This window comes from Macaca mulatta, chromosome 4 (assembly GCF_049350105.2).
Source record: "Macaca mulatta isolate MMU2019108-1 chromosome 4, T2T-MMU8v2.0, whole genome shotgun sequence".
In the NCBI taxonomy this organism is placed as follows: domain Eukaryota; kingdom Metazoa; phylum Chordata; class Mammalia; order Primates; family Cercopithecidae; genus Macaca; species Macaca mulatta.
The window spans coordinates 158,890,234-158,904,037 of record NC_133409.1 but is presented as its reverse complement, the minus strand read 5'-3'; the positions used below and the strand labels follow the sequence as shown (position 1 = coordinate 158,904,037).

The following is a 13,804-nucleotide window of genomic DNA, read 5'->3' as shown; positions in this document are numbered from 1 at the left end:
AAGGCGAGCCGAAGTAGCATGGGGCACTGCCTCACCCAAGAATCACAGGGGTTGGGGAACTCCCTCCCCTAGACAAGGGAAGCCGTGAGGGACTGTGCCATGAGGAATGGTGCATTCCAGCCCAGATGCTATGCTTTTCCCACAGTCTTTGCAACCCGCAGACCAGGAGATTCCCTTGGGTGCCTACACCACCAAGGCCCTGGGTTTCAAGCACAAAACTGGGCAGCCATTTGGGCAGACACTGAGCTAGCTGCAGTTTTTTTTTTTTTTTTTCATACCCCAGTGGTGCCTGGAACGCCAGTGAGAATGAACCATTCACTTTCCTGGAAAGGGGGCTGAAGCCAGGGAGCCAAGTGGTCTAGCTCAGTGGATCCCACCCCGATGGAGCCCAGCAAGCTAAGATCTACTGGCTTGAAATTCTCGCTGCCAGCACAGCAGTCTGAAGTCAACCTGGGACACTCAAGCTTGGTGGGGAGAAGGACGTCCGCCATCACTAAGGCTTGAGTAGGTGGTTTCCCCCTTACAGTGTAAATAAAGCCACAGGGAAGTTTAAACTGGGTGGAGCCCACTGCAGATTCTCAAAGCCACTAGCCAGACAGCGTCTCTAGATTCCTACTCTCTGGGCAGGGCATCACCGAAAGAGAGGCAGCAGCCCCAGTCAGGGACTTATAGATAAAACTCCCATCTCCCTGGGACAGAGCACCTGGGAGAAGGGGCAGCTGTGGGCACAACTTCAGCAGACTTAAACGTTCCTGCCTGCTGGCTCTGAAGAGAGCAGTGGATCTCCCTGAACAGTGCTCAAGGTCTGTGAAGGGACAGACTGCCTCCTGAAATGGGTCCCTGACCCCTGGGCCTCCTGACTGGGAGACAACTCACAGCAGGGGTGGACAGACACCTCATACAGGAGAGCTCTGGCTGGCATCTGGCAGGTGCCCCTTTGGGACAAACCTTCCCAGAGGAAGGAACAGGCAGCAATCTTTGCTGTTCTGCAGCCTCTGTTGGTGACACCCAGGTAAACAGAGTCTGGGGTGGACCTCCAGCAAACTCCTGCAGACCTGCAGCAGGGGGGCCTGACTGACTGAAGGAAAACTAACAAACAGAAAGGAATAACATCAACATCAACAAAAAGGACATCCACACAAAAAAATCCATTGGAAGGTGAGCAACATCAAAGACCAAAGGTAGATAAATCCACAAAGATGAGGATAAACCAGCACAAAAAGGCTGAAAATTCCCAAAACCAGAATGCCTCTTCTCCAAAGGATCACAACTCCTCTCCAGCAAGGGAACAAAACTGGACAGAGAATGAGTTTGATGAAATGACAGAAATAGGGTTCAGAAGGTGGGTAATAACAAACTTCTCCGAGCTAAAGGAGCATGATCTAACCCAATGAAAGGAAGCTAAGAGCCTTGAAAAACGGCTAGAGGAATTGCTAACTAGAATAACCAGTTTAGAGAAGAACATAAATGACTTGACGGAGCTGGAAAACACAGCAAAAGAACTTCGTGAAACATACACAAGTATCAATAGCTGAATTGATCAAGTGAAACATACACAAGTATCAATAGGTGAATTGATCAATCAGCGATTGAAGATCAACTTACTGAAATAAGGCATGAAGACAATTTATGCCGTAATGAAAAAGAAAAAATAATGAAAAAGAACAAACAAAATCTCCAGAAAATATGGGACTATGTGAAAAGACCAAACCTACAATTGATTGGGGTCCCTAAAAGTGACGGGGAGAATGAAACCAAGTTAGAAAACACTCTTCAGGATATCATCCAGGAGAACTTCCCGAACCTAGCAAGACAGGCCAACATTCAAATTCAGGAAATACAGAGAACACCACAAAGATACTCCTCGAGAAGAGCAACCCCGAAACACATAATCATCAGATTCACCAAAGTTAAAATGAAGGAAAAAATGTTAAGGGCAGCCAGAGAGAAAGGTCAAGTGACCCACAATGGAAAGCCCATCAGACTAGCAGTGGATCTCTCTGCAGAAACCCTACAAGCCAGAAGAGAGTGGGGGCAATATTCAACATTCTTAAAGAAAAGAATTTTCAACCCAGATTTTCATATCCAGCCAAACTAAGCTTCATAAATGAAGGAGAAATAAAATCCTTTACAGACAAGTAAATGCTGAGAGATTTTGTCACCACCAGGCCTGCCTTACAAGAGCTCCTGAAGGAAGCACTAAATATGGGAAAGAAAAACCAGTACCAGCCACTGAAAAACATACCAAATTGTAAAGACCATCAACACTAAGAAGAAACTGCATCAACTAACAGGCAAAATAACCAGCTAGCATCATAATGACAGGATCGAATTCACACATAACAATATTAACCTTAAATGTAAACGGGCTAAATGCCCCAATTAAAAGACACAGATTGCCAATTGGATAGAGTCAAGACCCATCAGTGTGCTGTATTCAGGAGCCTCATCTCATGTGCAAAGACACACATAGGCTCAAAATAAAGGGATGGAAGAATATTTACCAAGCAAATGGAAAGAACAAAAAAAGGCAGGGGTTGCAATTCTACTCTCTGATAAAATAGACTTTAACAAAGAACAAAAAAGACAAAGAAGGCCATTACATAATGGTAAAGGGATCAATGCAACAAGGAGAGCTAACTATCCTAAATATATATGCACCCAATACAGGAGCACCAAGATTCATACAGCAAGTTCTTAAGAGACCTACAAAAAGACTTAGACTCCCACACAATAATAGTGGGAAACTTTAACACCCCACTGTCAATATTAGACAGATCAACAAAACAGAAAATTAACAAGGATATTCAGCATTTGAACTCAGCTCCGGACCAAGCTGACCTAATAGACATGAACAGAACTCTCCACCCCAAATCAACAGAATATACATTCTTCTCAGCACTACATCACACTTATTCTAAACTTGACCACATAATTGGAAGTAAAACACTCCTCAGCAAATGCAAAAGAACGGAAATCATAATAAACAGTCTCTCACACCACAGTACAATCAAATTAGAACTCAAAATTAAGAAACTCACTAAAAACCACACACCTACACGGAAACTGAACAACCTGCTCCTGAGTGACTACTGGGTAAATAACGAAATTAAGGCAGAAATAAATAAGCTCTTTGAAACCAATGAGAACAAAGATACAATGTACCAGAATCTTTGGCACACAGCTAACGCAGTGTTTAGAGGGAAATTTATAGCACTAAATGCCCACAGGAGAAAGTGGCAAAGATCTAAAATCGACATCCTAACATCACAATTAAAAGAACTAGAGAAGCAAGAGCAAACAAATTCAAAAGCTAGCAAAAGACAAGAAATAACTAAGATCAGAGCAGAACTGAAGGAGATAGAGACACGAAAAACCCTTCAAAAAATAAATGCATCCAGGAGCTGGTTTTTTGAAAAGATTAACAAAATAGACCACTAGCCAGACTAATAAATAAGAAAAGAGAGAAGAATCAAATAGGTGCAACAAAAATTGATAAAGGGGAGACCGCCACTGATCCAACAGAAATACAAACTATCATCAGAGAATACTATAAACATGTCTATGCAAATAAACTAGAAAATCTAGAAGAAATGGATAAATTCCTGGACACATACACCCTCTCAAGACTAAACCAGGAAGAAGTCAAATCCCTGAATAGACTGATAACAAATTCTGAAATTGAGGCAGTAATAGCCTACCAACCAAAAAAACCCAGAACCAGACAGATTCACAGCTGAATTTGACCAGAAGTACAAACAGTAGCTGGTACCATTCCTTCTGAAACTATTCTAAACAATAGAAAAAAAGGGACTCCTCCCTAGTTCATTTCAAGAGGCCAGCATCATCCTGATACCAAAACCTGGCAGACAAAACAGAAAAAGAAAATTTCAGGCCAATATACCTGATCAACATTGATGCCAAAATCCTCAATAAAATACTGGCAAACCAAATCCAGCAGCACATCAAAAAGCTTATCAGCCACGATCAAGTCGGCTTCATCCCTGGGATGCAAGCCTGGTTCAACATATGCAAATCAATAAACGTAATCCATCACATAAACAGAACCAATGACAAAAACCACATGATTATCTCAATAGATGCAGAAAAGGCCTTTGATAAAATTCAACACCCCTTCATGCTAAAAACTCTCAATAAATGAGGTATTGATGGAACATATCTCAAAATAATAAGAGCTATTTAAGACAAACCCACAGCCAATATCATAGTGAATGGCAAAAGCTGGAAGCATTCCCTTTGAAAACCTGGACAAGTCAAGGATCTCCTCTCTCATCACTCCTATTTAACATAGTATTAGAAGTTCTGGCCAGGGCAATCACACAAGAGAAAGAGAGGGTATTCAAATAGAAATAGAAGAGAGGAAGTCAAATTGTCTCTTTCTGGATGACATGATTGTATATTTAGAAAACCCCATGATCTCAGCCCAAAATCTCCTTAAGCTGATAAGTAACTTCAGCAAAGTCTCAGGATACAAAATCAATGTGCAAAAATCACAAGCATTCCTATACACCAGTAATAGACAAACAGAGCCAAATCATGAGTGAACTCCCATTCACAATTGCTACAGTGAGAATAAAATACTTAGGGATACAACTTACAAGGGATGTGAAGGACCTCTTCAAGGGGAAGGACAAACCACTACTCAAGCAAATAAGAGAGGACACAAACAAATGGAAAAAACATTCCATGCTTGTGGATAGGAAGAATCAATATCATGAAAATGGCCATACTGCCTAAGGTAATTTATAGAATCAATGCCATCCCCATCAAGCTACCATTGATTTTCTTCACAAAATTGGAAAAAACTACTTTAAAGTTCACATGGGACCAAAAAAGAGCCCATATAGCCAAGATAATTCTAAGCAAAAAGAACAAAGCTGGAGGCATCATGCTACCTGACTTCAAACTATACTACAAGGCTACAGTAACCAAAACAGCACAGTACTGGTACCAAAACAGATATATAGACTAATTGACCAGAACAGAGTCCTCAGAAATAATGCCACACATCTACATCCATCTGAACTTTGACAAACCTGACAAAAGCAACGGGGAAAGGATTCCCTATGTAATAAATGGTGTTGGGAAAACTGGCTAGCCATATGCAGAAAACTGGAACTGGACCCCTTTCTTACACCTTATGCAAAAATTAACTCAAGATAGATTAAAGACTTAAACATAAGACCTAAAACCATAAAAACCCTAGAAGAAAACCTAGGCAATATCATTCAGGACATAGGCATGGGCAAAGACTTCATATGAATAAAACACCAAAAGCAATGGCAACAAAAGCCAAAATTGACAAATGGGATCTAATCAAGCTAAAGAGCTTCTGCACAGAAAAAGAAACTATCAACAGAGTGAACAAGAAACCTACAGATTGGGAGACGATTTTTGCAATCCATCCATCTGACAGGGCTAATAATCCAGAATCTACAAGGAACTTTTAAAAAATTGCAAGAAAAAAAAATCCCATCAAAAAGTGGGCAAAGGATATGAACAGATACTTCTCAAAAGATGACATTTATGTGGCCAATAAACATATGAAAAAAAGCTCATCATCACTGGTCATTAGAGAAATGTAAATCAAAACTGCAATGAGATACCATCTCATGCCATTTAGAATGGCAATCATTAAAAAGTCAGGAAACAACAGATGCTGGAGAGGATGTGGAAAAATAGGAACACTTTTACACGGTTGGTGGGAGTGTAAATTAGCTCAACCATTGTGGAAGACAGTGTGGCAATCCCTCAAGGATCTAGAACCAGAAATATCATTTGACCCAGCAATCTCATTACTGGATATATACCCAAAGGATAATAAATCAATCTACTATAAAGACACATGCACACATATGTGTACTGCAGCACTATTCACAATAGCAAAGACTTGGAACCAACCCAAATGCCCATCAATGGTAGACTGAATAAAGAAAATGTGGAACATATACACCATGGAATACTATGTAGCCATAAAAAAGGATTAGTTCATGTCTTTTGTAGGGACATGAATGAAGCTGGAAACCATCATTTTCAGCAAACTAACACAGGAACAGAAAACCAAACACTGCACATTCTCACTCATAAGTGGGAGTTGAACAATGAAAACACATGGTTACAGGGAGGGGAACATCACACACTGGGACCTGTCAGGGAGTGGGGGGGACAGGGGAGGGACACCATTAGGAGAAATATCTAACATAGATGACGTGTTGATGGGTGCAGCAAACCACCATGGCATGTGTATACCTATGTAACAAACCTGCACATTCTGCACATGTATCCCAGAACTTAAAGTATAATCCAAAAAAAAAAAAAAAATGCCTTTCTAAGTGGGTAAGGACTTTTTTTTCCAGATGAAAATTCCAAACCAATACTCTTTTGTATCAAACTTTATCACTCTTTATCTCATATCTAATCCCATCCCATCTTGCTCTTCAATGCTATTAAGGATATACCATTTTCTGTATTTAAAAAGACTTGGTCTAAATGAGGAGAAAGAATGGGAGGGTTTTTTTTTATGTTTTTAAGATTGATCAGCCACATAGCACCTTAGAGGGTCTCATTCATACAGGTATAGAAACAGTGTGAAGGAGATAACACAAAACTTGAAAAAAACCAGTATAATTGGCTTATATATATTTTTTAAGACACGGAGATTACCTGATCGACTGGAACCTCAACCTGAGTATCTTCATCTTCTTGGACTTCTGCTGCCCCCCGTGTTTCAGACCTCTCTGCTCCAGCTTTGAAAATGCCTTCATCTATTGAGACAAACACACAGTGAAAAATCAAAATCCAATTGTGACATCATGTGGCTGAATGATGAAATGACAATCAAATACTTATTTTTAATAGATATTTGGGTTCCCTTTTTAGTTGATAGTATTTTTGTGCCCCCCCACCCACCCACCACCACCATGCCACCCCCAGTTGTTCCACATTTTCATTGAGAAAACATTGAGTGGTCAAAACAAGGCTGACCCAGCAGGGTAAAGCTCTGTGGAAGCTCCTGTTCACCCTTTGGCAACTGATTTACTAACATAGCCCTTTGTATAGGCATTGAGATGAGAAGAAATTCTCAACTATCATCACAGTTCTCCCTTCCTATCCACAAAACAGTGAAAATGCTTGGTGCTTTAAAATACTACTTTTAGAAATTTACCTTTCCCAAGAGAATGCTATGCACTCAATATAATGTATTGGAATAATTCTTTCTATTCAGAGTATTGTAAAAAATGTTTTTACTGCAGCCGAGTCATAGAGTTGACTTTCCAGATCTCACCAAAAAATCAATATCATTTATTTTGCAGATCTCCACAAGATTTTCACAACCTCTGACTTTAAATCCTTAACTATAAAATGTAAACTCAATCTCTGACTTTAGGTTAAGCTCCTTCAACTTGCTTTCCTCTGGAAAGCAATAATAGCTGTTTTCCATATTTGAAGTAGTTTTAATGTCTCCCCTCAGCCTTCTCTTCTTCAGGCCAAGTAATCAAAGAATCACAGAACCATTTGTCATTCTGTCTATCTACTTGCCTCAAGACAGGTTTGTGCTTTGGCCATTCTCACAGATGTTTTCTCTGTCCAATTTTTAAGGCTCTCCAGGGATGGAGATTTTACCTCCTTCCCTGGTAATCTATTACAATATTTGATTACCCCTACAGTCTAGAAAATATGTTTTTATCTTTTGTCTTAAAATCCCCTCTATTTCTCTAATGGAAACCTGTCTCCCAGAGCATAATTATTTAACCTATTTTTATATAATAATCTTTCGTATTGCCAAAGCTATGAAGTCACTCTTAATTAAATGTAAAATATATTTTTACACTTGTTGAGGACCAATTATATGCAAGGCATGATGTGAACCCAGGAGACAGCCTAAAATATGAATGAGACGTGGACTGTTCTCTCGAGTTGCTTCCAATGAGGAGACAGAGATAAACACACCTCCAATAAGGTGAATGATGAGGAAGGGTGATAAGCAGAGTATTATGGAAGCTGAAAATATACAGCCCAGTGAGGAAGGAATGAAGGAGAGGAAGGAATAAAGGAAAAGAAGGAAGGAAGGAAAGAGGAAAGGAGGAAAAGAGTGAAGAAAAATAGGTATGTTTGACATTCATTTCTACCTTCTGAAATTACCTTGAAAAACAACCATCATAGTCAGATGCTAAACTCAGTAGACTACAGTTATGACCTATGCACATGACTTTTTGGATGACATTTCGTGTCCAAATGTTGCACTTGCTTACCAAGAGACTACAAAGAGAGGCCTATAGATGCCAAAGGAATATAGTCTTAATACTCACATTCAATGAAATGTTTAACTGTATCCAAGCAGAGCTATGAATGGTTTGCAGATGTGTTTTAGAATAAGCATTTTGCCAGAAAAGGAGAATACAATCGATAATAACAAATAAAATAAAATTGAAAGGGCACTGGAATGGAAAATGACAACCATAAGGATATAAACAGCAAAGAGACAAATCAGCAAAGCTCAACGCTGTGCACAGTGACACAAAGAGAGAACACAAATACTTTTTTTAAATGGTTGCCTCAGGTGTGGGAGGGAGGATGTGTTTATCAGTGAACCAAAATGTTTAAGCCACTGCCATTTACAGCACAGAGCAAGAAATGAAGATCAGAAAGGAATTCATAAGAATAAACAGTGATCAAAAAAAGGCAGAACAGCTAGAAAGGCCTTTGTGATAGGCCTACTAGAATTTTCATTTTTACCATAAATGTTATATAAAATTAAAGGCAGAATATTAATTTTTAGAGAAAAAATATTTTAAATAGTATTTTTTATTATAAATTGTTTATATGCATTTTAGAAAACTTGGAAGATGAAAAAATAAATATGTTTAATCTCATGACCCAGAGACAGCCATCACTAATATTTTGACAATTCTTTCCTTCCCTCCCTCAATCTCTCTCTCTCTCATCTCTCTCTCTCTCTCTCTCTCTCTCTCTCACACACACACACACTCTCATAAAACTGGGATTTTATTGTACATATAATTTTAAAAATCATTTCTTACTTTAAAACCGTATCATGAGCATTTCTTATGCCACTAAATGTTACTTGAAAACATAATAAATAGCTGCATGTTGTGGTACCATGCTTTAATTAATGGACAATCATGAATAATGCAAAATAGGAATTTTTAATGAATAGATACTATTCATCTGATTGATGGGTAAATATGCACTAAGATCTACTGCATAATAGTCACTCTGGAAAATATGAAAGGGCTGTTGTTGAGGGTTTAGTATCTCATGGAGAGAGACCATCACAGAGACATGAGCTGTTCACTCTTCCATATTCATACCCTGCAGCTCCTTTCCTATCTTAGGAGTTTGTTTTCCAAGAATAAGCATGGTACACTGCACACAATAAGTCCTCAGTTAATATTTATTAAATATAAGACAAAAGACAAGTCCTGATTTAATGTGTTTCTCACACATTGATTCCCCTCGGGCTCTATGCGCCCCCTACAGCCCATGTGTCCTCACTCACCCTGCTCAGTATTAAATTCTCCTTCAAAATTATCTCCTGGGCATACTGGCATCCTGATTTTGATACAATTAATTCAAATGAATCCTCAACCTCTTCTTTGAATTCCTCTTCTACTTCATTTTAAAGGAAATCTGACCAACCCTGTATGTCACCATCTGAGTAACTTCAGCACCATGTGATGAGCCACTCTGCAGCCTTGAATACCCCGACTCTTCAACTCCATTGACGTCCCCTCAATTTCACCTTGATTTACATCATTTTCATCAAATGGAGTGATTTCATTCACAGCCCATGTGCAGTTGGGACCAAAGAACTTGTAGGTGACAGACCCGCGATGCTTTTTCATGTCTCACCCTATGCCCTCCATGTCAAGTTTGCCACTTCTACCCTGTCCCTGGGTGGCAGCCCATGGGGAGCCTTATGGCTCATATCTTACTCAACTGTCAGTGTCTTCATGAAAATCTCCTCTGATCTTATCCTGTAACTCCACAACCAAACACAACCAACAGCACTACTTTTTTTTTTTTTTTTTTTTTTGAGACAGAGTCTGGCTTTGTCGACCAGACTGGAGTGGAGCGGCGCGATCTCGGCTCACTGCAAGCTCTGCCTCCTAGGTTCACGCCATTCTACTGCCTCAGCCTCCCGAGTAGCTGGGATTACAGGCATGCGCCACCACACCTGGCTAACTTTGTATTTTTAGTAGAGACAAGGGTTTCTCTGTGTTGGTTAGGCTGGTCTCGAACTCCGACCTCAGGTGATACACCCGTCTAACCTCCCAAAGTGCTGGGATTACAGGCATGAGCCACCACACCCAACCTCTCTGCACTACTTTTTTCTCCCACATACTGCATTTATTCATGATCACACTTACTTTAATCTATTTCTTTTACCAATTCTGCCCCCTTCCCTGCTAGACCACAAGCTCCTTTAGGCATAGACCACAATTGTTGTCCTGTGCCTAGCACAATGTCAGCCTCATAACAGGTTTTGACATGTTCTTTAAACTGAAATAACAATACAAAGCATTATATAAACACCAAATGTTTGGCATTGTCTACAAGTATTATTTGTAATAGAATCTGTATGCGTGTATACATCATTCAGGGCCAAGATCCGTGGGCCAATGTGAATACTCAAAAGTAAATTAGGCCTTAAATCAGAAAATTAAAATCATTTGACACCAAAGAATTGCCAACAAGGCCAAACTGCAGTGGAAAAGAATCCAAATATATAGTAAGAATATGTTTCCCCTCTGTCAATGCCATCGTAAAAAGCAACTGAAGACACATTTCATGGACGAAGTCAAAGATAAAACATTGAAAATTTAAAACACCTGCTTGCAAGGATAGATTCCATGAGAAATCTGCAAAAGCATTACCTTTGTTATCAAGGGCAACATTATTTGAGCACTTTAAAACCTTACCATATTCCCTTTATTACTACTAATTTAAACTTGCACAGTAAATTTGTGGATTTAGACCATGACAGCGTTATTATGTGCCATGGTTGTCTAGTTATTGCTACGGCAACATCAGCTATTCTAACCACGACTCATGAAGGGTGAGTGGCACCTACGGCTGAGCTGTTTTGTCCCCAGTGAGACACAGAAGCAGTTTTAGTGTCACTTAGGATTTTCATAAAAACAGGAAGTTAGTGTTACTTCATACTAATGTCAACAGGTTAAGTGATCCTTTTTGCCACACACTGCCCACCTGTGAACTTTTTGGTGTGCCAATAATAGGTTTGCACACATTCAAGAGTTCTTCTGAGTCCCCTTTTACTAAGCATTAGTATAATTTTCAACTGCTCATGAAACGTCTTGAGTTTTAGCAATTTTGCTTCCTCTAAAGCTAATTGTACACAGCAAGTATAAGAACAGAATGCCTGCGTATCATATAAAAGTAAGTTTAGGTAGAAAAACTGGGCTCCTGGGGAAAGTAATAATGGGATGGCACATCATCTTGAAATGCAGAGCACCTGGTGCTGTCTGGAGTAGTGGTCTCATCCTCACCCCCACAATTCCCCCGGCTCTTTCTAATCGATCTTCTATAACAGCTCCCAAAGAGATTATTCTTGTCAAAATTATCAATGGCCGTCGTTATGACAATACTTATTCTCTCATTTACTTGATCTTTCAGCAGCTTTTAATGTAACCCGATCTCAGAGTGTGTATGTGTATGTGTGTGTGTGTGTGTGTGTGTGTGTGTGTGTGTGTGTGTGTGTCTTCATTCACTCTCCAGGTTTTACCAGAAGCTTCTCCTCACTCTCCTTGGCCAATTCTTCCTCCTCTGTTCAACTTGTAAGTATTGGCCCACCTCAGAGCTGCATCATGGATCAGCTTCTCTATCTATCTACACACTTTCTAGATTAATCTCATTTGAATACCATCAATGTGCTAATGACTCTCTAATATGTATCTTCTGCCTCAACCTCTTTATAGATCCCAAAACATATATATCTATCTAACTGCCTAACCTGACACTTCACCTTGGATGTCCAATAGGCACCTTGACCTTAATGTGGTCAAAACAGAACTCTGTTTTCCCACCCTAAACTGCTCATCCCCCAGATTCCCCAACCCAGGAAATGGCACCACTTCTCAATCCCCAAACTTCGGAATTATCTTTATTTCCTTCCTGACCTCAGTTTCTATATTCATTCCATTGTCAAGTCTTCTCAATTCAATCTCCTTTTAAAATGTATCTCAAATAAATTCATTTATTTCTATCTCCACTCCCAACTTGGTCTCATCATCATCATCTGTTGGATGGGCTATTACAACAGCTTACAAACTAGTGTCCCTCTTCTTCCACTCTTGCTATCTCATAATCATCCTCCATACAATAGCCAAGTGCTCTTAATAGATTATTTTTAAAGTGTTTAATTAATTCCACAGCTTAGAAACTCTCCAACATTGTTCCATCACATATGGAATCCAAGTTCCTTACCATGGCTTACAGAGATGTGATCTGGCACTTAACTCCTCCTCAAACTGCATTTTGTATCTTTTTCCTTGCACATTAAACTTAAGTTCCACTGACTTTCATTCTGTTCCTCACTAGAAAACTCTTTCCTACCTCATGGCTTTGTTCTTCACAGAGTCTCTGCCTAAAAAGTTCTTTCTCCATTTTCATACTGTCAGTCAGATCTCAGGAAACCCTCCTTGTTACAATTCCAGTAGCCACTCATTCATTCATAGTGCCCTGGTTTAATTCTCTGCCTTGCACTTACTGTGTTTGTCAGTTTCCACCCAAGTGCAAGCTCCAAGACATCAGGCAGTTTGTCCATATTTTTCACTGTTCCATCCCCAGCACTTAGCAGTGCTCAGCACATAGAAGACACTCAGAAGGTATTTGCTGAAAGAAGGAAGAGTGTGCACTGAAATATATTTGCTGTATTGAAGTAGAATGTAAGGAGCCAACAACTTAGCCACTAGCCCAGTGCATTAATTCTTCATGTTCTTACAGGGTTTTGCCCCAATCTGGCCACACTTGGCCGTATAGCATTTGGATGGAGAGTAGAGAGGGGAACAAAGGGAACTGAAGAGAAAGAAGACAGACTGAGGTACAACCTACACAGGGATCAACAAATTATGTTACTAGTGGTAGGTAGAATAATATCCGCCCCAACCCCGCAAAGATGTCCACATCCTGCTCCTAAAAAACTGTGAGCATGTTACATGACATGGCAAAGAGGAATTACGGTTGCAGATAAAATTAAGGTTGCTAAGCAGCTGACCTTGAGATGGGAAGAGAATCCTGGGTTATTCATGTGAACTCAATATAATCGCAAGGGTCCTTGGGAGTGAAAAAGAGGAAGGAGGCCCAGAGTGGGACTGATACAATGCAAACAAGACTTGAGCTGCCATTGGTGGCTTTGAAGATAGAAAGGCCACAAGCCAAGGAATGCAGGCAGCCCATAGAAACTGGAAAAAACATGGATTTGAATTCTTGCCTAGAGCCTCCAGAAGGCACACAGCCCTGATGAAAGCTTGATTTTAACCCAGTAAGGCCCATTTTGGAATTCTAACCTGCAGAACTGTAAGATAATAAATCGGTGTTGTTTTAAGACACCATGTTTGTGGTGATTTGTCACAACAGCCATAGGAAAATGATACAACATGTGTCCAGAAATTATGCGCTAGAGCAGGGGTCCCCAACTCCCAGGGGCACGGACTGGAAGTGCTCTGTGGCCTGTTAGCAACTGGGCTGTACAGCAGGAGGTGAGCGGCAGGTGAGCAAGAACTGCCACCTGAGCTCCACC

The 13,804-nt window shown here is 40.1% G+C and overlaps 1 protein-coding gene across 2 annotated transcripts in view; it reads right to left on the bottom strand.

The window, feature by feature from the left end:
- The window catches only part of DCDC2 (doublecortin domain containing 2), a 188,488-nt gene that overhangs the window by 23,885 nt on the left and 150,799 nt on the right, over nucleotides 1-13,804 (bottom strand). For both annotated transcript variants that reach the window (XM_015135673.3, XM_078000916.1), the window contains exon 8: nucleotides 6,685-6,785. In XM_015135673.3, the coding sequence (XP_014991159.3) occupies nucleotides 6,685-6,785 (101 nt within the window). The remainder of the gene's footprint in view (nucleotides 1-6,684; nucleotides 6,786-13,804) is intronic.